Raw genomic sequence first — 22,694 nt, 5'->3', positions numbered from 1 at the left:
TATGTGAGGAATTGGACCATTCCCACAGAGTGGGAGCGGTAGCCTGGCCTTTTAGAAAAAATGTATTTAAATTGAATGATGGTAGATCAACCTCGTTAAATGTGTGTGGCTAATCCGCACACAGGTTCCTATGCTCACTGCACAACATACACATAGACCTGTGTACTGGGTGGACACAGCCTACAGGCGCAGTCTCCATGTCATATTTGTTTGGGATATGACAACCCTAAGTACACCATGTCATCTCAGAATTGGCAGGGCAAAACCTTCACCCTGCCATGGCCAGCCTAATTAACTAACAAAGGCTCCATGGATCTGTCTTGTTCTTTTGTTAAGCCCCGTAGCTGGTGGCAACATTCACATACTAATCAGAGTTTAATTCAAACAGGCCCACATGGGGCCTGGCTGCAAAGGCCTTCAAAGGAGACAGGAAAATCCCGACACCCTTTCATATGCACTGTGTCAACCGGATGCCAGCTCCCACCTTCAGTATCGATTGACTGGGAAATGTCATGTCTGGGACTGCGTATTTACTGTAGTCATCCTGCAGGGAGACCCCATTCAGAAGGTTGGACTATGTGGTTTGATGGAGACAGAGAGTCTCCTCTTGCTGCAGCTTCAAGGGAGACCTGCCGCTTCAATCAGGAACCACAGAGAGCTAATCAGAGAGACCCTTCAATCCATAACAGTTAGGAAGATGGGTGGGACTTAGTATTACATGTGTTCATCCATTTACCTTTCCTGTTGCAAAGCACGCTGGTTATGACCTCACACATTCAGAAGATTGTTGGTGGGTCCCAGGATTGGTTCATCAAGGTAGGTTTAACCTACACCAATCACTGTGGCCCATTTGCTTTAAAAGAGGGTCGAGCCCCCCTTTTGGCAGATCATCTGAAGACTTTGCAAGGAGTAGAAGAAAGAACTCATCATTGAACCCTGGCTGACAGTACAGTTTGCCTTCCATCTTCCATCAGTGAAAGAAGGCCGGGACCTCCAAAGAGGGAAACAAGATCCCTTGCTAAAACATCTCCCAGGGAACAGAGGGAAACACCTAATCCAGAGGACCCTCTGCAGCTCCAGAACCGGTACCCAGCCAGCACACAGCGTTCCCCGCTAGGCTCTGCAACAAGCTTCCAAGGTGGGACGTGCCAGAGAGTCTCTGAACCAAACCAAGGACATGGCAGCTGCCTGCAACACTCTCCTCAGCTTTGGCCCGTCCACCTTAAAGGACGACACTAGCCCAAGCTAGGAGGAGTGCATCGACAAGCATCTACTGCTTTCCTCCTTAAAGGACATTTTTGAGTCAGTCGAGCAACTCGAGCTGCAACCGACAGCACTGCTGACTGTTGCTATGGCACAGTCTCTAAAGCCGCCTGATACGCCTCGACCAGTGCTTCAGAACTGCCGACCAGCACTGAGACACTTCCAAAACCTGAGTCACCATGTAGGTTAAAGGACATTTTTGAGTCAGTCGAGCAACTCGAGCTGCAACCGACAGCACTGCTGACTGTTGCTATGGCACAGTCTCTAAAGCCGCCTGATGCGCCTCGACCAGTGCTTCAGAACTGCCGACCAGCACTGAGACACTTCCAAAACCTGAGTCACCATGTAGGCCAGTTTGCAGCCATCCGTCCAGCTTTGCTCGCCAAACTGCATGCCGCCTGATACACACAGCTATCTCCCATCTTGAACTCTGTCACAGAAGCTGCAAAGCACCCTAAAACCGACTCGACCCTATTGAGCACCAAGAACTCCTGCAGCACAAAGTACATTGTGGTTCCGTCCCCCTGGTCCCTCTCCAAAGGCACCTAGTGACATTTTACGACCCACAGCTCCCTTCATGTTAAAACCAAGTATCCTTGAACTATTACGATTATTTACTATAACGACTACCCTCCTGTCAGTATACAGAGTGCATTCCTTTCCCTTTTTTGAAACTGTCTGCCCTCTGCATTCCTTTAAAGGATGTGTTGTATTTTGGAGTGTGCTAAAACTGTCTGTTGTGATAATAACAAAGTCGATATTTTTATATAGCCCTGACTGGACAGTGCCTTTTATTATTGGGCATTAATTGTATTATCGCTAAATTGAAAATAACTAACGATCCACAACCTTTCGGAGAAAAGCCTGCCATTCCGTCCATGTTACCAAAATTGGACAAGGAGGTTTATAATTTAGTTTTGTTTCCGATCTGTTCAGATCCCTTCTGGTGTACTAGAGGTGAGGGCTGATTGATGGTTTAGAAACCAATATGCATGCCCGGACCACTGGTGCTCTGAAGTTGATTTGTCATAGGTTCATGGCACTGGGAAGCTAAGCTAAGACTGCCACATTCTGCTGAAATCCGCCAAATGATTACATCTCTGCTGAGGGACCCATATGAGTCACTCTCTTATTCAAGATAGAAAATTGTGCTACCATTTAAATGGAAAACATGGAGAACCATTGTGGAGATAACTCTGCTGAAAGAGCCATGGTGGGGCCATGATTTGGGAGACACATAATGACACACTATGCTGTCAACCATCCAGCTGCGTGACCCACTGGGACATCACACTGCTCAAAGACCCAAGTGCTGCACCAGGACATCCATTCAGCTGCATGACCCACTGGGATATCACTCTGCTCAGACACCCCAGAGCTCTAAGGGGTCATCGGTTCAGCTGCTTGACCCACTGGGACATCACTCTGCTCATAGACTCCAGAGATGTAAGAGGCCATCAACTCAGCTATGCGACTCACTGGGACATCACTCTGCTCAAAGAATCCATATCTGTAGGAGGCCATTCACTCAGCTGCTTGACCCACTGTGACATCACTCTGCTCAGAGACCCCAGAGCTGTAAGGGGCCAACCACTCAGCTGCGTGACCCGCTGGGACATCAGTCTGCTCAGAGACCGCAGAGACATAAGAGGCCAACCACTCACCGAAGTGACCCACTGGGACATCACTCTGCTCAGAGACCCCAAAGCTGTAAGAGGCCATCCACTCATCTGCGTGACCCACTGGGACATCACTCTGCTCAGAGACCCAGAGCTGTAAGGGGCCAACCACTCAGAAGCATGACCCACTGGGACATCACTCTGCTCAGAGACCCCAGAGCTGTGAGGGGCAACCACTCAGCTGCGTGACCCACTGGGACATCACTCTGCTCAGAGACCTCAGAGACATAAGAGGCCATCCACTCAGCTGTGTGACCCACTGAGACATTACTCTTCTCAGAGACCCGAGTGATGTAAGAGGCCACCCACTCAGCTGCGTGACCCACTGGGGCATCACTCTGCTCAAAGACCTTAGAGATGTAAGAGGCCATCCAATCAGCTGCATGACCCACTGGGAGATCACTCTGTACAAAAACCCCAGAGCTGTAAGTGGCCAGCTACTTAGATGAGTAACCCGCTGGGACACCGCTCTGCTCAGAGACCACAGAAACGTAAGAAGCCACCTATTCAGCTGCATGGCCCACTGGGACATAACTCTGCTCAGAGACCTTAGAGATGTAAGAGGCCATCCAATCAGCTGCATGACTCACTAGGAGATCACTCTGTACAGACACCACAGAGCTGTAAGGGGTCAACCACTCAGCTGTGGCACTTACTGTGGAATCACTCTGCTACAACACCCCAAAGCTGTAAGGGGCCAGCCACTCAGATGCCTGACCCGCTGGGACATCACTCTGCTCAAAGACCTTAGAGATGTAAGAGGTCATCCAATCAGCTGCATGACCCACTGGGAAATCACTCTGTACAGAGACCCCAGAGCTGTAAAGGGCCAACCACTCAGCTGCATGATCCACTGGGACATCACTCTTCTCAGGCACCCCAGAGCTGTAATGGGTCATCGAGTCAGAAGCTTGACCCACCGGGACATCACTCTGCTCAGAGACCCCAGAGCTGAAAGGGACCAACGACTCAGCTGTGTGACCCACTGGGACATCACATTGCTCAGAGAACCCATAGACATAAGAGGCTGTCCACTCCACTGCGTGACCCACTGGGACATCAGTCTGCTCATAGACCCCAGAGCTGTAAGGGGCCAACCAGTCAGCTGCATGACCCACTGGGACATCACTCTGTTCAGAGACCCCAGAGTTGTAATGGGCCAACCACTGAGAAGCGTGACCCACTGGGACATCACTCTGCTCAGAGACCCCAGAGCTGTAAGGGGCCATCCACTCAGCTGTGTGACCCACTGGGACAATACTCTGCTCAGAGACTCCAGAGATGTAAGAGGCCATCAACTCAGCTATGTGACTCACTGGGACATCACTCTGCTCAAAGAATCCATATCTGTAGGAGGCCATTCACTCAGCTGCTTGACCCACTGTGACATCACTCTGCTCAGAGACCCCAGAGCTGTAAGGGGCCAACCACTCAGCTGCGTGACCCGCTGGGACATCACTCTGCTCAGAGACCTCAGAGACATAAGAGGCCAACCACTCACCGCCGTGACCCACTGGGACATCACTCTGCTCAGAGACCCCAGAGCTGTAAGGGGCCATCCACTCATCTGTGTGACCCACTGGGACAATACTCTGCTCAGAGACTCCAGAGATGTAAGAGGCCATCAACTCAGCTATGCGACTCCAGTCTGCTCAGAGACACCAGAGCTGTAAGATGCCCTCCACTGAGCTGTGTGACCCACTGGGACATGACTCTGCTCAGAGACCCCAGATATGTAAGAGGCCACCCACTCAGCTGCATGACCCACTGGGACACACCTCTGCTCAAAGACTGCAGAGACGTAGGAGGCCAGCCACTCAGCTGTGTGACCCACTGGAATATCACTCTGCTCAGAGACCCCAGAGCTGAAAGGGATCAACCACTCTGTTGTGTGACCTACTTTGGCTTCACTCTGCTCAGGCACCCCAGAGATTTAGGGGTCCACCCACTCAGCGGCATGCTTCACTGAGACATCACTCTGCTCAGAGACCGAAGAGCGGTAAGAGGCTAACCCCAAAGCTGTGTGACCCACTGAGACATCACTCTGCTCATAGACCCCAGAGTTGTATGGGCCAACCACTCAGCTGCATGACCCACTGGGACATCACTCTGCTCTGAGACTCCATAGATATGAGAGGCCATCCACTCAGCAGCGTGCCCGAATGAGACATCACTCTGCTCAGAGACCCCAGAGACATAAGAGGCCATCCACTCAGCTGTGTGACCCACTGGGACATCACTCTGCTCAGAGACTCCAGAGCTGTAAGAGGCCATCCACTCATCTGCGTGACCCACTGGGACATCACTCTGCTCAGAGACCCCAGAGACATAAGTGTCCACCCACTCAGCTGTGTGATCCACTGGGACATTACTCTGCTCAGAGACCCCAGAGCTGTAAGAGGCCACCCACTCAGCTGCATGACCCACTGGGACATCACTCTGCACAGATACACCAGAGACATAAGAGGCCAGCCACTTAGCTGTGTGACCCACTGGGACATCACTCTGCTCAGAGACCCCAAAGCTGTAAGAGGCCACCCACACAGCTGCATGACCTACTGGGACATCACTCTGCTCAGAGACACCAGAGACATAAGAGGCCAGCCACTCAGCTGTGTGACCCACTGGGACATCACTCTGCTCAGAGACCCCAGAGATGTAAGAGGCCAAACACTCAGTCGCATGACCCACTGGGACATCACTCTGCTCAGATACCCCAGAGCTTTAAGAGGCCATCCACTCAGCTGCATAACCCACTGGGACATCACTCTGCTTAGAGACCCCAGAGCTGTAAGAGGCCATCCACTCAGCTGTGTGACCCACTGGGACATCACTCTGCTCAGAGACTCCATAAACATAAGAGGCCAGTCACTCAGCGCTTAACCCAATGGGACATCACTCTGCTAATAAACCCCAGACATGTTAGAGGTCAACCAATCAGCTGTGTGACTTACTGTGGCATTACCCTGCTCAGACACTCCAGAGATGTGGCTCACCGTGGCTCACCGTGACACTGTGGAAGGCCCAAGGTCTGGCCATACGCACTTTGTTGCCAAGCCTAGGCTTTTGGTAACCCTGACAGAAATGAGAAAAACTAAAAAAATAAGAGTTTTTTGCTCGCTTTTCAGGGGGCTTTTGCAGACTTGGCAAATTCGGATTTCTGACGTATGACCTCTCCCAAATGTTGTTGTGGGGCCTAGGGAAGTAAGCATAAGGCCTTTGTCGCACGTGTTTTCTTGAGCATGGCTTCAGCATGCCCGGGCTCACCATGCAGTGAGGCATTTTGAGACACACACCCCTGGTGCAGTGAACACCTCTTTCCAGCTCTCCTGTGGCCCATAGAATGCAGTCGAATCCCAGGATAGATGCGGTCTAATTGTACACATAGCCCCTCCACATTTTCCTTCCCATGCCTTCCTGCACATCTTATCTATCACTCTCCCTCCTGCCCACTATCTACCCACTATGCTCCCCACCACTGAATATTCCATCATACTCCCCCATTGCCTCTCCAGGCCACGCACTTCGAAGCCATAAACTGTGGCCGGAAGCCTATACAAATGCAAGATAACATAACAGTGCTTTGAAACACTTGAGCGCTTGAAACACTTGTGTGTGTATAGGCGCTATATAAATAAACAATACCATACCATAAGTGAAAAACTGGACATTTCCCACGGGAATAAATCAGGGGGAGTCACGAAGCCTGGAGGCTAGAAATGAGCCAATAGGGAAAGCGCGTGCAAGCTGGGTTTTCCCATCATGCCCAGTGCTCAGGGATTAGTTTGCACCCCTTTTACGTTGACACTATTAAGGGGGAGGGGTGACATCATTCCAAATCAGACATAGTTATTGCTGCATCTCTCCTGGATAAATAGGTCTACATCCCCATCACATGGGTGATGCTGAATTGAATGAATGAACGAATGAATGAATGGATTTGAATTTATATAGTGCCGCTTAGACCCGAAGGTATCTTGGCGCTTGGGAAAAAGGTGCGCGGTAAGGGACACAAATAGTCAGAGAACCAAGAAAAAGAGAATTGTCGTTTGCCCAGGCGGAGGAGACACGTCTTCAGCGCCTCAGGAATGGCACTCCGAGAGTATGGCAAGGAGTTCCACGAGCTGGGCAGAGCCACCGGGAAGGCTCTTCCTCCCACAGTGGTCCGGCAAACTGCTTTGCTTATATAAGAACATGTTTTAGGTATGCTCTGTCCAAATGCTATAGGTTTCATGTACGCGCTGTAAAGCGCCCCCATCTTCCATGAGGAGCTAGGCTCACTCACACCATATAAAACTCTGACACACCTAATACCTTGTCCCTACATATGGAAGACTCACTATGGGGGCCGCAGGGCACCAGAACACTTGCTAGAGAGGCCTCATTGTCAGGGTAATTAATACACCTGGGGAGTTCTCCTTGCAAACCCAGGAGCACTTCATGTTCACTTTACCTTGGCCATGTGGTTGTGACTTCAGGTTTTTCTGTCTGTCTCATTGGCTCAAGGACAGCCAGTGCTTCAGTAACTGGAATATAGCGCCCAAAGCACAACGTGTTCCTCCTCTTACTATAATCAGCAGGTGGTAACGAGGAAATATGCCTTAGGCGGCCTCGCGCCACCAATCATGGAACAGCCAAAGACACTAGAAGGTGTGCAAAGTGTTGTGATGTCAACAGGGAAGCCTACCAAAGTACACTGCTGTAACACTCATAAAAAATGATTAGATAGCTCATTGTGTTAAGCTCTTACGCCACATACTTGTGGCCTACAGACACAGGCTGCAGGCACGAGAGGACTGACTCAGCCCTTCATCCAACTGAGGTTGATATATTGAGTACCATAAACTGGGTAACAGCACCAGCCGTCATAAAGGTAGAGAAAATCCAACTGCAAGCATCACATAAAAAGCTAGTTTTAGGATCGCCATGTAGACATATTGGGCCTCGTTGCAACTTTGGCGGTATTCCGATGTTAAATCTGCCTGAATGCTACCAAATGTAATTATCGTTACCGCTACTTGGTGCGACGGAATTACCGCCAGATTGCACATGGCGGTATGGTGGTGTAAGTCCACATTTATGGCGTCCATAGGACTCCATGGCGATTTTGGCAGAATTACCACCGGTGTCCGTCAGCGGTAATGCCACCAATTTGGCCATAAGGCGGCGGATTTATCTGCAGCATTTTACTGTATCTTTTTCCTCCGCCTCACCACCAAGGTTATAGAACAGCGGCACGGTAATGCGGCAGTAATGCAGGTGCCGCATTCTTCCCACACCGCCGTACTTGTAACGAGGCCCATTGTGTTGAAAGTAGTCCCTTCCCCTTAATATGGCAATGCATTTCTTTGCAGATAGCACCCATTGTCACATCTGACATTCCCTGCAGTTTTACCACTGTGCATCACTCGCTTAGGTGTTCAGAAATCCTGAAGAATGTCTCATTTGACCTGAAGAAGACTGCTATAAACTATTAGATGGCTGAAACACTGTTCGACTAATATAATTTTAAAGAAGGGTTAAATCATGCATGCAAATTCCTCCAACCACATTCTTGGATATTGACTGCAGGAAATTTCTAGAAGCGTCAATTTCCCCCGCAGCTTTGTTTGTGATTTTGATATTATAGTGGGTCAGTCTTTATTTTCATAAAATAATGCAGCAATTCCAGGGCATCACTGCTCATGTCCTATTCTCGGCGAATGAGGAAGTTGCTTTTCACGGTGTGAGCAAAGGAAGCCACTGTTGCCACAGGACCTAAGATTAGCACTTGTAGTGGTGCTTTCATAATAAACCAAACACCATCACATGTGCCAGAGTGCAAAGAAGAAAGCCAGGACAGGATAAACTTTACACGGGACAGCTTAAGATGGCTCAGTTCATTAATAGTGACTATTTATTTAGAAAGGTGTATGTCAAAAAGAGAGGTATTTTTAAAAAAGGTTTCCAAAAATAGCCACTACAAAAGATTAACCTTGATGTACTGGGTTGCAAATAAAACAGTGCTTTTAGGAAAAAGGTCAGCTCCCCACACCAGAACGTGAGATAGTTTAGACAGTTAAGCGGTCTCCTCGGAGCAATGTGTGCACCCATCCTTCGATTTATAACTAATGACAGACAGCACAGAGAAGCAGCAGTACTCGGCCATGCAGTGCTACAATATTTGTATTATTATAGAAGGTTTCTGCTAAATGTTGACTTTGTGACACTGTTATTGGCTGGGATACCCACACGCACAAGCGTGCAGTAGGTCGTGACAATGAGTAACCATTTCCCAAGGTGAGAAGGGGGTCGAGGTTCAGGCCCTGCTGCAAGTGTGCAAAGGGTGCACACATGCTGTATGATGGCAGCACCTGGGCATGAGAGAGTGTACCTGGCATTTGATGACTGTATAACTGTGATGTGATGCTCTGGCAAAGTGTCTTGCTCACATTTCAACGCCCCATAGAACTGGCGCTTTCTTTGGCTTTCCCACATTGTGCCCAACTCCCCTGTGCAAAACTGGTGCCATCTTTGCCCAAACCCACTGAAGAACTGGCGCCATCTTTGTCTTGTTCACATTGGCACACTCCACAGTCTAGTGCCATCGTTGTCTTGTTCACATTAGCACTCCTGCAGAACTGGTACTATCTTTGGCATGCTCATATGTCCCCCACCTGTGCCCCCTCCCTGATCCCACAGAATTGATGCCATCTTGGTCTTGTTCACATTGGCACGCCACACAGATCTGGTGCCATCTTTGGGTTGAACACATTGCCCCTCCCCCCCAAACCCGCAACAGAACATGCACAATCTTTGTTCTGCACACATTGGCAGCCCCGCAGAACTGGCTCCATCCTTGACTTGCCCACATTTCCCCCCATCTCCCTCTCCAGCAGAACTAGCGCCATTTTGTCTTGTTCACATTGGCACACCCCACAGACTGGTGCCATCGTTGTCTTGTTCACATTGGAACACGTCACAGACTGGTGCCATCTTTGTCTTGTTCAGATTGGCAGCCCCCGCAGAACTGGCCCCATCCTTGACTTGACCACATTGCCCCCCATCTCCCTCCTCAGCAGAACTGGCTCCATCCTTGACTTGCCCACATTTCCCCACATCTCCCTCCCCAGCAGAACTGGCGCCATTTTGTCTTGTTCACATTGGAACACCCCACAGACTGGTGCCATCTTTGTCTTGTTCAGATTGGCAGCCCCCACAGAACTGGCACCATCCTTGACTTGCCCACATTTCCCCCCATCTCCCTCCCCAGCAGAACTGGCTCCATCCTTGACTTGACCACATGTCCCCCCATCTCCCTCCTCAGCAGAATTGGCTCCATCCTTGACTTGCCCACATTTTCCCCCATCTCCCTCCCCAGCAGAACTAGCGCCATTTTGTCTTGTTCACATTGGCACACCCCACAGACTGGTGCCATTGTTGTCTTGTTCACATTGGAACACGTCACAGACTGGTGCCATCTTTGTCTTGTTCAGATTGGCAGCCCCCGCAGAACTGGCCCCATCCTTGACTTGACCACATTGCCCCCCATCTCCCTCCTCAGCAGAACTGGCTCCATCCTTGACTTGCCCACATTTCCCCACATCTCCCTCCCCAGCAGAACTGGCGCCATTTTGTCTTGTTCACATTGGAACACCCCACAGACTGGTGCCATCTTTGTCTTGTTCAGATTGGCAGCCCCCACAGAACTGGCACCATCCTTGACTTGCCCACATTTCCCCCCATCTCACTCCCCAGCAGAACTGGCTCCATCCTTGACTTGACCACATGTCCCCCCATCTCCCTCCTCAGCAGAATTGGCTCCATCCTTGACTTGCCCACATTTTCCCCATCTCCCTCCCCAGCAGAACTAGCGCCATTTTGTCTTGTTCACATTGGCACACCCCACAGACTGGTGCCATCGTTGTCTTGTTCACATTGGAACACGTCACAGACTGGTGCCATCTTTGTCTTGTTCAGATTGGCAGCCCCCGCAGAACTGGCCCCATCCTTGACTTGACCACATTGCCCCCCATCTCCCTCCTCAGCAGAACTGGCTCCATCCTTGACTTGCCCACATTTCCCCACATCTCCCTCCCCAGCAGAACTGGCGCCATTTTGTCTTGTTCACATTGGAACACCCCACAGACTGGTGCCATCTTTGTCTTGTTCAGATTGGCAGCCCCCACAGAACTGGCACCATCCTTGACTTGCCCACATTTCCCCCCATCTCACTCCCCAGCAGAACTGGCTCCATCCTTGACTTGACCACATGTCCCCCCATCTCCCTCCTCAGCAGAACTGGCACCATCCTTGACTTGCCCACATTTCCCCCCATCTCCCTCCCCAGCAGAACTGGCTCCATCCTTGACTTGACCACATGTCCCCCCATCTCCCTCCTCAGCAGAATTGGCTCCATCCTTGACTTGCCCACATTTTCCCCCATCTCCCTCCCCAGCAGAACTAGCGCCATTTTGTCTTGTTCACATTGGCACACCCCACAGACTGGTGCCATCGTTGTCTTGTTCACATTGGAACACGTCACAGACTGGTGCCATCTTTGTCTTGTTCAGATTGGCAGCCCCCGCAGAACTGGCCCCATCCTTGACTTGACCACATTGCCCCCCATCTCCCTCCTCAGCAGAACTGGCTCCATCCTTGACTTGCCCACATTTCCCCACATCTCCCTCCCCAGCAGAACTGGCGCCATTTTGTCTTGTTCACATTGGAACACCCCACAGACTGGTGCCATCTTTGTCTTGTTCAGATTGGCAGCCCCCACAGAACTGGCACCATCCTTGACTTGCCCACATTTCCCCCCATCTCACTCCCCAGCAGAACTGGCTCCATCCTTGACTTGACCACATGTCCCCCCATCTCCCTCCTCAGCAGAATTGGCTCCATCCTTGACTTGCCCACATTTTCCCCCATCTCCCTCCCCAGCAGAACTAGCGCCATTTTGTCTTGTTCACATTGGCACACCCCACAGACTGGTGCCATTGTTGTATTGTTCACATTGGAACACCCCACAGATTGGTGCCATCTTTGTCTAGTTCAGAGTGGCACGCACGGCAGAACTGGCGCCATCTTTATCATGTTCACATTAGCGCATCATTGGCAGCCCCCGCAGAACTGGCACCATCCTTGACTTGCCCACATTTCCCCACATCTCCCTCCCCAGCAGAACTGGCGCCATCTTTGTCGTGCTCACCTGCCTGCTTTCGTGATGATCATCTCCGTACCGATGTCATGGAACCGCTTCCACAGGTCGGCGCACTGCAGCTCCACTTGGATCTCCTCCATGGACGGGGCCGGCGTGGGCTCGGGGGCCACCTGGGACGTGAGGTCAGAGTGTGACCCATAGGAGCAGGAGGTTCTCACGGGGGGCCCCTCCGTGTCCGAGCCCGTGCTCTGTTCGGAGTCTGCAAAAGACAAGCAGCGGTGCTAAGTAAAGTTACACACAAGGTGGATGGTCATGCACAAGTTGTGTAAACAGAGACGTTCTTATGGGAGGGCAAAAGGGGCACTTGCCCAGGGCCCCCACTTTGGAGGGGGGCCCACAAGGCTGCCTGATCTAAAGAAGTAAGATTCCATTGTTCAGCAGACTTAAATAGCACATATCAGGATATTTTATGGGGTGCTGCTGAGGTTCTAACACCACTGCCTGTCTGTTTTGGCAAGTACATTCTGCCTTGATCAATTCATCATGTATTGCTTTCTGTGTTCACTGTGGTATATATACTTTGTGTGTTCCTAAGGGCACAACTCTGAAGCATTCTGTCCTTCCTGTGGCAATTATGTTGATCACGTGCAATAGCTAAATTTGAAATGCATGTTGATAAATTGAATGCCACAATCGTTTAGAAGTTAGCTCAGTGTGTTAAGAACTCATTGCACAGATATGTGTTCATATGCAAGATTAGAATAGCACATTCCATCAAAGCTGGCTGAGCCTTTCCTATGTTGGAAGTTTATAAACCTGCCTGCATATGTACCTGGATGTATAGCACAACGGGTGCTATTATAAGCAATCTACCTGCACCACATAGGGTTTGCTATAAAAACTAACATATCATCTGTACGGACATTGGTTTGTTCAGATGGGGTGTTGTAAAACCTAGGCAATTACCTCCAATGATGAGCATAAACTGTTAGTCCAAAAGGTGAATAATTATCCAAATTCAAGACTGTGGAACAAAAGTGTTCATGCTTGTATCCTGGCTTTGCCATCAGATGATACAGTGATCCTGGTCAAATAATTGAATATCTCTTACATTACAGTGCTGTCTTCTGTGAGGTTTGCCTTCTTGCATGCAGTGGTATTGTTTAGCCCATTACTTGATCTTTCCTCTTATGGAGGCCATTTGACTGGAAGGGGTGGTAGACAGAAGAGAGCAGACTATTTATTGCAGGCCTCGTCCAAGCATATTTTAAGGTCTGCTCATTTTACACAAAAAACAATTTGCTTTTTTGTAAAAGTTAAAGGTTTTGATGCATGTTTATAAATGACAATGTCACAAGCCATTGTTTTGGAAGTATTTAAAGCTTTAAAATATGAAAGAAAAACCCAGATTAAATGTGTTAAATAACATCAATTGGTATGCTGGTACTTATATACTTCCTTTGATGATGGAGAGAATTAATCTAGAATCATTCCCATTTTGCGTAACACCCTTCTATAATATTTTATTTTTAAAAATGGTCTCGTTGGATAATGTGATTTGTGTACTTTCCAAGCCAGTTTTATATACTTCATTATAAAAACTGGAAAAGAAAGTGTTCAAATGCATAAATTGCAGAGTTGGCACACATCTCCCCCTTAACCAATGTGGGATCCTGGGCATCTCATTTAATCTTGTATTGCCTAACCTCTCAAAATTACCAGTCCCTAATCATTTCAAAATTGTCAGCCCTTTAGAGTGATTTCCCTCTCAGGGGATGATCTTCAAAAACAAGCACTCATGGTTTCACTGGCTATAGTGTTGCTTCCACTGAACTAGTGAGCATTGATATATTGCACATCACAGGCACTTGTTCCTTTGCTCTCTAATGGCAACACTATTTGAAAACCATATCCCACTTCTTATCTCAGTCTCTGGATACAGATACCTTCCTGGTAGCTTCTGTTCTGTATCCACTAGCCATGCTATGGTACGTGTAGCTTTCTCCTTCCTACCAATTTGTCTTCTCTATCCATGCTGAGCACTTTTGCATTCTGTGAGGCAGCTAATGTGAGTTCTCTGTCTATTCTGGGTTACATGTACCTTTCACATACAGCCCTGCATTAATACTACAGGCTGCATACCTTCCTTAATGATATTGATAAAAAGTATCCTGTATCTATACTCACACAGAAGTAACCTCTTCGGATACTGCTAATTTTGATCTTCAAATGCTATTTGTTTATCATTCTGATTAGAGAAAGAATGAAGAGGGTAAGGGGATTTGTAGGGAGTAAACATGCTTATTTCGAATGTTGCAAGGCAGCATATCAACCTATAGGTTGTGATTGCAGCGAGGGGGCCGGGGGCACGACCAGATATTCTTGATCACTTAAATCCTTTGGTTTGGTGGAGGGAGTTCCAAAGATATAAGAGTAACATCATAAAATGCCTGGATTATATAATTCAATGGAGGAAGAAATGCTTCCTCTACCTCAGGGGGTCAAAATCAGAGATTCTCATTCCATGAGATGTCGATGACTACGCAGACCCTCCAGCTTATTGCGATTTTGCGATCCCGCAAAATGCCGCGAAAACGGCCGTTTTGCGCAAAATGCCGCAAAAATGGCCGTTTTGTGCAAAAACAGCATCTTTTAAAAAAAAATTTTTTTTTTTTTTTTTTTTTTTTTTTAAGTAATCTGCAAAAATTACTGTTTTGAAAAAAAGAATCCTCAGGGTGCCAGGTGCTCAACTTTTTTTTTTTGTTTTTATTTACACAAGAAATGAAATCACTTGCGCCCCAAAAATTGCAGCCCAATCCACAAGGGACACATGAATGGGCACATTTTATATGCGCGCCCATTCAGATGGCCTTTTTCACCTCCTTGATCAAATAAAGTGGCGTTTCTGTCAATTTAAAAGCACATCCCTCATTTCCAAGCAAGATGCACTTTTAAATGTGCAGAAATTGTAGGCAACCCTACGCGCACGGGATGTGGGGCTGCCACTGCATGACAGGGTCTTTCCTGACCCTGTCATGCATTTCTTTTAAGGTATGAACCGCTGCTGAGTCGCTTGCATTTCTGTTCCTCAAACAGGATAAAAATGCATTTTTTGGTTCACATTTTACAGCGGCAGGCACCTAGAGTGCCTGTCCCTGTGAAAGGCGCTGGGAGCTTGCAGAACACTGTCGGGAGAGCGATTCTATTCAAAGTACTCCCCATTTTGATGACAAAAATCTATCGAATGTTACAATTTGACCAATTACGTGCAGTACTATTCGATCGATTTTTATAAATACTGAACATGTGTTGCGGGGGTGTCACCCGCTCCCCTTGTTTAGTATTTTGGTCTAGGGTGGTTGCAGAAGTGTTTTCCCCTTTTTCCTCAAAATTGGAGGCGGGGACAGAAAAAAAAGGAAAATAACGAAAAAAGGACCCTGCAGAGTCGGATCCGACCCGCGTTAGAGGGACGGATCCGACCCGCGTTAGAGGGACGGATCCGACCCGCGTTAGAGGGACGGATCTGGCATCGCAGGGTTGCAGGGGAAGCTGCAGCGACCAAGCGGTTAAGTAGGGGAGGGGGTCGGGTGGTGGTGAAAGGTACATTTTGGGTTGTTTGGCTGAAGTGCAAATCAATTTGCAGCAAAATTGACTATGGTCAATTCCGCCGCAAATAATTACACTTCGGTCAAACAACCCAGAACACCATTCAAGGCAGCTGCCAGCGCACAATTTGCGCTACAGCTCAAGCCTGTGGAAATGCGCCGGTCACCTTTGAGAATAAGGTGACCTGCTCATTTCCAAAAATGGGTTGTCTAAAAATAGCATATCCTCCGTTCTTTTTTTAAATGCCCCCTCATTTGAGGAACTGGGACAAAATCTACATTAAAAAAAAATTAATAAAAATGGTTACACTATGAGAGAGAGGGAGAGTGATGGGTGAGATGTGAAGTGATGGGCAAGAAAGCAGAGGAAGAGCAGTGGGTCAGAGGAGGAAGTGCTGCACAAGAGAGCAGAGGAAGCAGTGATGCGGTGGGCCAGAAATCTGAGAGCGAGCAGAGGTACAGAAAGTAGAGGAAGCGGTTGGCCAGAAAGAGGCAGTGAGCTGCAGATTGGGAAAAAGGATGAGGGAAGAATGTGATAGAATGGGAGAAAAGATGCAAGATGCAGAAGCAGCACAAAAGAATGAAGGACTGTATATTGAGGGAGGAATTGTAGAGTGTAAGGTGTGAGTTGGGAGTATGATTTGGAGTGTGGCAGGGGCTGGGCAGTGCAGATTGTGACTTGACAGTGTGACATAGCACGTGAGTATTTGTATGACAGAGTGAGAGGTTAAGGAATGTAAGTTATGATGGAGAGTTGGTGAGATGTTTGTGGGTGTTTGGGGGATTGGAGAACATAGAAGGGGAATATTTTCAGCATTACAATTGATAATGATCAATTTAGTTAATACTATTAAATAGGCATGAACATTAAACCAGAAATGTAGCCAAATCAAACACTGTTCTGCCAAGCCAGAGACATCTGGGACTCTTCCTATTAAATTAATACAAAAGACACATAATAATGATACCCTGGCTCTCTTCTAGCCTTGCACTCTACCTATTTCCTGCAATGTGGCAATCTTACACCCTCCAGTTAATACAAAATGTCCCGCAAAAATGCCGCAATAAATAAAGGTTTGTGCCGCAAAATTTGCCATTTCATGCCGCAAAATTTGCCATTTCATGCCGCAAAATCCTGGAAGGTCTGACTACAATCTCCCTTTAGACGGGGTAATTACACTCAGCGGTGTCCCTTTAGACACATTGGTCATCCCCAATCGCACAAGGTAAAGAACTTGCCTCAATCTGTCTTTAGACAGGGTGAGTTCACTCAGCTTTGGCCCTCCCTATTCCCACAAGGTAAAGAGCTTGCTATAGTTACCCTTTAAATAGGGTTATATCACACAGCATTGGCCCTCCGCGATCCCAAAGTTAAAGAACTTGCTGCAATATCCCTTTAGAAAGGGTGATTTCACCCAGCATTGTGCCTTTAGCCAGGGTGATTTCACTCAGAGTTGTCCCACCCCGATCCCATAAGGCAAAGAACTTGCCCCAATCTCTCTTTAGACAGGGAGATTTCACTCAGCATTCGCCTTCCCCGACACCACAAGGCGAAGAACTTGTCTCAATCACACAAGGTAAGGAACTGGCTGCTTTCTCCCTTTAGAGAGAGTCCCCTATGACTCTATGGGAGTGGGCACATAGAAGCACTGGCACTGTTGGTAACGGTGCTCGTGCTTCTATGTTCGGTCTGCCTACCGTGGCCACTGTGCCCGGCAGGGTCAGACTTGTGGAGCACGGAGGCTCCGTCAGGCAGACCTGTAATATGCTGGTCTGGAAACAACGGTGCCAGAAAGCTTAACGGGACCCTTGTTTCCAGACCGGCAGGGTCATAATGAGGCCCATTGTATCAAACGTACCAGATTGTTACTGGTGGTATGTTTAGAGTTCCTCAATGTGGCACATGCTGGTCTCCCCAAAACACTGAAATAGGCTCCATAGTGTGCAAACTCAAGTGGCTAGGTTGGTCCTCAACATGAAAGAAAATGAATTCCTCTGACAGCCATACAATGGTACAACATTCATTGTATCATGCAGAAATCATTTTCCCACGACGAAGACTCATACTTACTTCCAATATTGTCCACACACTACACTCCAGCCAGAAGCATCACACCATCCAGATGACAGACCATCAGGCTGGAACACTTCAAAAGACTATAGAAAGGTATCAAACCTAGAGTCCAGTACTCTGAGATGCTTTCAACCCCAAAGTGCGAGGTCATTGGAATTATCAGCCGGTAGAAAGACCATGACTGCTAAATGTGCTGCCATTGCGCTGAATGAGTGAAGCCGACAGTCGGACTCTTCAGTTTAACTGAATCAACTCTCGGCCTTTCTTACACCTGTTTTACGCCACTCTCCTTCTCAGCCTTTTGATCCACTGTCCCCCTGCTCCCAGTTCGGAATACTTTCACCAATAACCTTATGCTGAATCCTCATGTGTGTAGCCATCCCCCTTCTGCTATTAGTAGCTTTCAATTCTCCTCACTTAACCCTTGCCCTCATGCCCCCCATGTGTATACAGGTTCTGTGCAAAAGCTCCAAGAAGTTACTGGTAGGTGCTAATTGTCATGTTATTAACACACACCGTTATCTACCTACTATGCAATACTGCAATTCTTCCTTGTACGCAGTGCAATGATGATATGTTATGTTATTTTATCTGATACCATACTTTGCTATGTTATGTTACACTGGACTATGAGATGTCATATCAGGCTATATCGTGCAATGCTATGTTGAAATATCGGCCATTTAGCCGATCTGATGATTTTCAAAGCAGCTGTGATATGCTAAGTTACCTTGTACCATGTGCGTAATGTTATCCTATTTTGTATACGATGTTGTGAATGCAGTATGCTTTCCCTAGCAAAGTTATTTCACACTATGTTGTAGAAAATTGTCATGCTATGCTATGTAACAGGCTCCCTGTTTTCTGTTTTTACTGACTTTTACAGAAAAGTACAGACAAGAATCAAACTGCTTTCTGCCTCTATCTGCCTTCTAATATAAAATCATAAGTGACGATTTCCTGTAGCGTTTTTATGTAACAATTTTTGTAACGCTTGAAATTGGGATCATCGTATGTCCTACAGACATGGGACTGGTGTCATTCTGTTCCACATTTAGGCCACTTCAATGGTATGCTGTCTAAACTGCAATTCCTGCTGCGTTTGAAGTCCATTCACTGGAGTTAATTCACTGTTGAAGTTGTCTATAAGTGACAGCTTCGTGTAACGTTTCATATGAGTCTGGTGGCATTCCGTTCCACATGCACCCAACTTAGGTGGCATACTGTCCAAATCTACAATTCCTAAGGCGTTTCAAGTTCATTAACTGACATTAACTGATTAGGTTGTGTGATGAACTTGTGTAAGTGATAAGTGACGGTACCATAACCTTTTGAATTGGGGTCATCGTATGCCTTTAAGGTATGGGTCTGCTGTCATTCGGCCCCACATTTCTCCAACGTTGCTGGTATACTGTACAACATTCCAATTCCCTGAAGCGAGCTCTTGGTGTAGTATCCATACAAGCGACCAAACCGCTGAGTTCAATGCGAAGCAGTCATCGGGGGTGGGGGGCGGTCCTCTCAGGGGGTTGGACGCTGAAGGGACCAGGGGGGCGGAGCCCCCTGCTTTAATTATAAAAATGGAAAAGAAACGGAAACACAGATCTTACAGCATGGCTACCTATGTTGTCAATCACGCATTGCATGCAGGCCAATCGCGTTGAAGACTGTCAGCATGGCGATTGTACAAGTTGTATGAAAAAAAAGTAGTAAAGTTCTTAAAATTGTTAACAACATGTATTTTAGCTCAGCAGCAATCACAGAGGCAACCATTTGTTTATTATGGTGAAACGGAGCTGACATTGACGTGGAGTGACCCATTACACGTGTTTCCTGTATGGCTGTGACTGTGCGTTATAAGAAATAGACTTTTTCCAAATCGAATGACTGCAAAAAATATACTGTTTGCAAGTTATCGCATAATATGAAAATAATAAATATGCTAAATAGAGGCAGAAATAATGGGGGGAAAGATACCATAAAGCCCAGGAGCCTTAATAATGTTTACACTTTGCTATTTGTGCTATACACACTATCACTTGCGTCTTTGTCCCCATAACTCGCCTGCACCCTCGCCATCACACACCCACGCTCTCAGGTCCAGTTCTTGAATTGGCAACGCCCTGCACGCAGGAGACATGTATGGCCTCCTATTTCGCATACATTTTGGAATCGCTGTGACATCACAGAAAATTAAGTCACAGGTAGTGAGATGGGCAAGGACACCATTGGAAGTCACACTCCAAAAAGTTGCCACGAGTAACGTCAAGAGACAAAAAAACCTCTCTGATGTGTAACATAGAAAAGGTCACTATTATATTTCGAGCAATACCATGAGTGTTTTTTTTATAGAGGGCACAGGGAATTTAATCACTTCTAGAGATTTCCAGTTATGCCACATAGTGCCCTTAGCAATGTAATGATTTGCCAAGGATTACACACTTTAGTTATGTGGTGAAGCCAGGATTTTGGACCAATCTACAACTTGAGCATTTGACCACATACATTCCCAGCTGTACCTGGTTGAAATGTGAGTTTGGTTTTCAAACACACTCTGTTTTAGAGAAATGACAAGGTCCACCTCAGTGATGACGCCCAATGAGGGTGAAAGAAGTCTGGTGTTGCTGTCTCTTTCAGCTGTCTCTTGCAGAAGGGAAGTGGCCAAGCAGTTTGAGCTGGACAGCCCCTCCTGGGAGGTGGGACCAAGCCTGATATAGTTTTAATGTTTCCCCCTCTGTAATGACATGGCAAACTAAAAATTGATAGTCCTGAGGTTTTCCTAGAGCAATGCCAGAGGTTATGATTAATTCAAAACCATCCAGCCATTAACATTCACTTGTGAAGAGTTAACTTGACAAGTCCACAATTTGCTTTGGCTTAAAGCGCAGAAAATACTGTCCTCCCCCATTTTGCGAGTGACACTTTAGGAGGGACTATTAGAGTTGAATTTCAGGACCAAAGGAAGGGATGTAGAACACATTTCTTAAATGTCTTTATCTGAAAATCACTCACCGACACTCTCCTCATCGTTCACTCACCCTTTCAACACAAATCCATCACACACTCAGCATGACTCACTCATACTCTCATCATCACTCATCCACCGTTTTGCCATCACTCATCCACGCACCCACCATCATTCATTCAACCTTTTACCATCATCCACCCACACACCGGCCATTACTCAACCACACATTCTCAATCACTCAACCACACATTCTCCATCACTCAACCACACACTCTCCATCACTCACCCACTCAGTCATCATCACGTGCTCATTGTCATACACAGGGCCAGGTACAAATGCATGGGGGCCTCTTCAGCTGAGGGACCATGCCACCCTGTCATGTTACTACGCATGTGTGCAGCGCTGCATCACAGTATCAGTAGCTTCAAAGCACTGAATTCTTCTTCAGGAGTCCTGGGTCTGCTGGAAAAAACAGTATGAGAACGGGTGATGTAAGAGGGAGGCAACGCAGGAATGGACTTTGCAGACACATAGGGGGGGGCAATGCTTGTGTTGGAATGGATGTGTGCTCTTCCATAATATATGACCATAGTCTACAGAGAGACGATACAAAAGAGCATGTGTTGAGCTAATACAGGCACTGGAATTGCAAGGCTGTATTGGAGAATTATTAGAGATTGTGTAATGAGGGATGCATAAGAGGCCCGAGAGCGTGCTCGAGCAATCCTGGTGGATGCGTAAGAGGCTCGCAAGCGTGCTCGAGCAATCATGGTGGATGCGTAAGAGGCACGTGAGCATGCTTGGGCAATCCTGGTGGATGCGTAAAAGGCTCGAGAGTATGCTCGGGCAGTCTTGGTGGATGCGTAAGAGGCTCGCGAGCGTGCTCGAGCAATCCTGATGGATGCGTAAGAGGCTCGCGAGCGTGCTCGGGCAATCCTGGTGGATACATAAGAGGCTCAAGAGCGTGCTCGGGCAATCCTGGTGGATGTGTAAGAGGCTCGAGAGCGTGCTCGAGAAATCCTGGTGGAAGCGTAAGAGGCTTGCGAGCGTACATTAGAAATCCTGGTGGATGCGTAAGAGGCTCGAGAGCTTGCTCGAGCAATCCTGGTGGATGCATAAGAGGCTTGCGAGCGTGCTCGAGCAATCATGGTGGATGCGTAAGAGGCTCGTGAGCATGCTCGGGCAATCCTGGTGGATGCGTAAAAGGCTCGAGAGCGTGCTCGGGCAGTCTTGGTGGATGCGTAAGAGGCTCGCGAGCGTGCTCGAGCAATCCTGATGGATGCGTAAGAGGATCGCGAGCGTGCTCGGGCAATCCTGGTGGATACATAAGAGGCTCAAGAGCGTGCTCGGGCAATCCTGGTGGATGCGTAAGAGGCTCGCAAGCGTGCTCGAGCAATCATGGTGGATGCGTAAGAGGCTCGTGAGCATGCTCGGGCAATCCTGGTGGATGCGTAAGAGGCTTGCAAGCGTGCTCGAGGCATCCTGGTGCATGCGTAAGAGGCTCACGAGCATGCTCGGGCAATCCTGGTGGATGCATAAAAGGCTCAAGAGCGTGCTCGAGCAATGTGGATGCGTAAGAGGCTCGCGAGCATGCTCGAGCAAACCTGGTGGATGCGTAAGAGGCTTGCGAGCGTGCATGGGAAATCCTGGTGGATGCTTAAGAGGCTCAAGAGCGTGCTTGAGCAATGTGGATGCGTAAGAGGCTCGCGAGCATGCTCGAGCCATCCTGGTGGATGCGTAAGAGGCTTGCGAGCGTGCATGGGAAATCCTGGTGGATGCTTAAGAGGCTCAAGAGCGTGCTCGAGCAATGTGGATGCGTAAGAGGCTCGCGAGCATGCTCGAGCAATCCTGGTGGATGCGTAAGAGGCTTGCGAGCGTGCATGGGAAATCCTGGTGGATGCTTAAGAGGCTCAAGAGCATGCTCGAGCAATGTGGATGCGTAAGAGGCTCGCAAGCATGCTC

The 22,694-nt window shown here is 48.1% G+C and overlaps 1 protein-coding gene across 1 annotated transcript in view; it reads right to left on the bottom strand.

The window, feature by feature from the left end:
* TBX15 (T-box transcription factor 15) overlaps positions 1–22,694 on the bottom strand; it is a 306,509-nt gene that overhangs the window by 127,539 nt on the left and 156,276 nt on the right. The window contains exon 2 of the mRNA XM_069635753.1: positions 12,133–12,343. Coding sequence (XP_069491854.1) covers positions 12,133–12,343 — 211 coding nt within the window. The remainder of the gene's footprint in view (positions 1–12,132; positions 12,344–22,694) is intronic.

The sequence above is a fragment of the Ambystoma mexicanum genome, chromosome 7p (assembly GCF_040938575.1).
Source record: "Ambystoma mexicanum isolate Mex_15411 chromosome 7p, UKY_AmexF1_1, whole genome shotgun sequence".
NCBI classification, from domain to species: domain Eukaryota; kingdom Metazoa; phylum Chordata; class Amphibia; order Caudata; family Ambystomatidae; genus Ambystoma; species Ambystoma mexicanum.
Note: the sequence above shows the minus strand (reverse complement) of the source record. Positions and strands in the feature narration are given on the sequence as shown.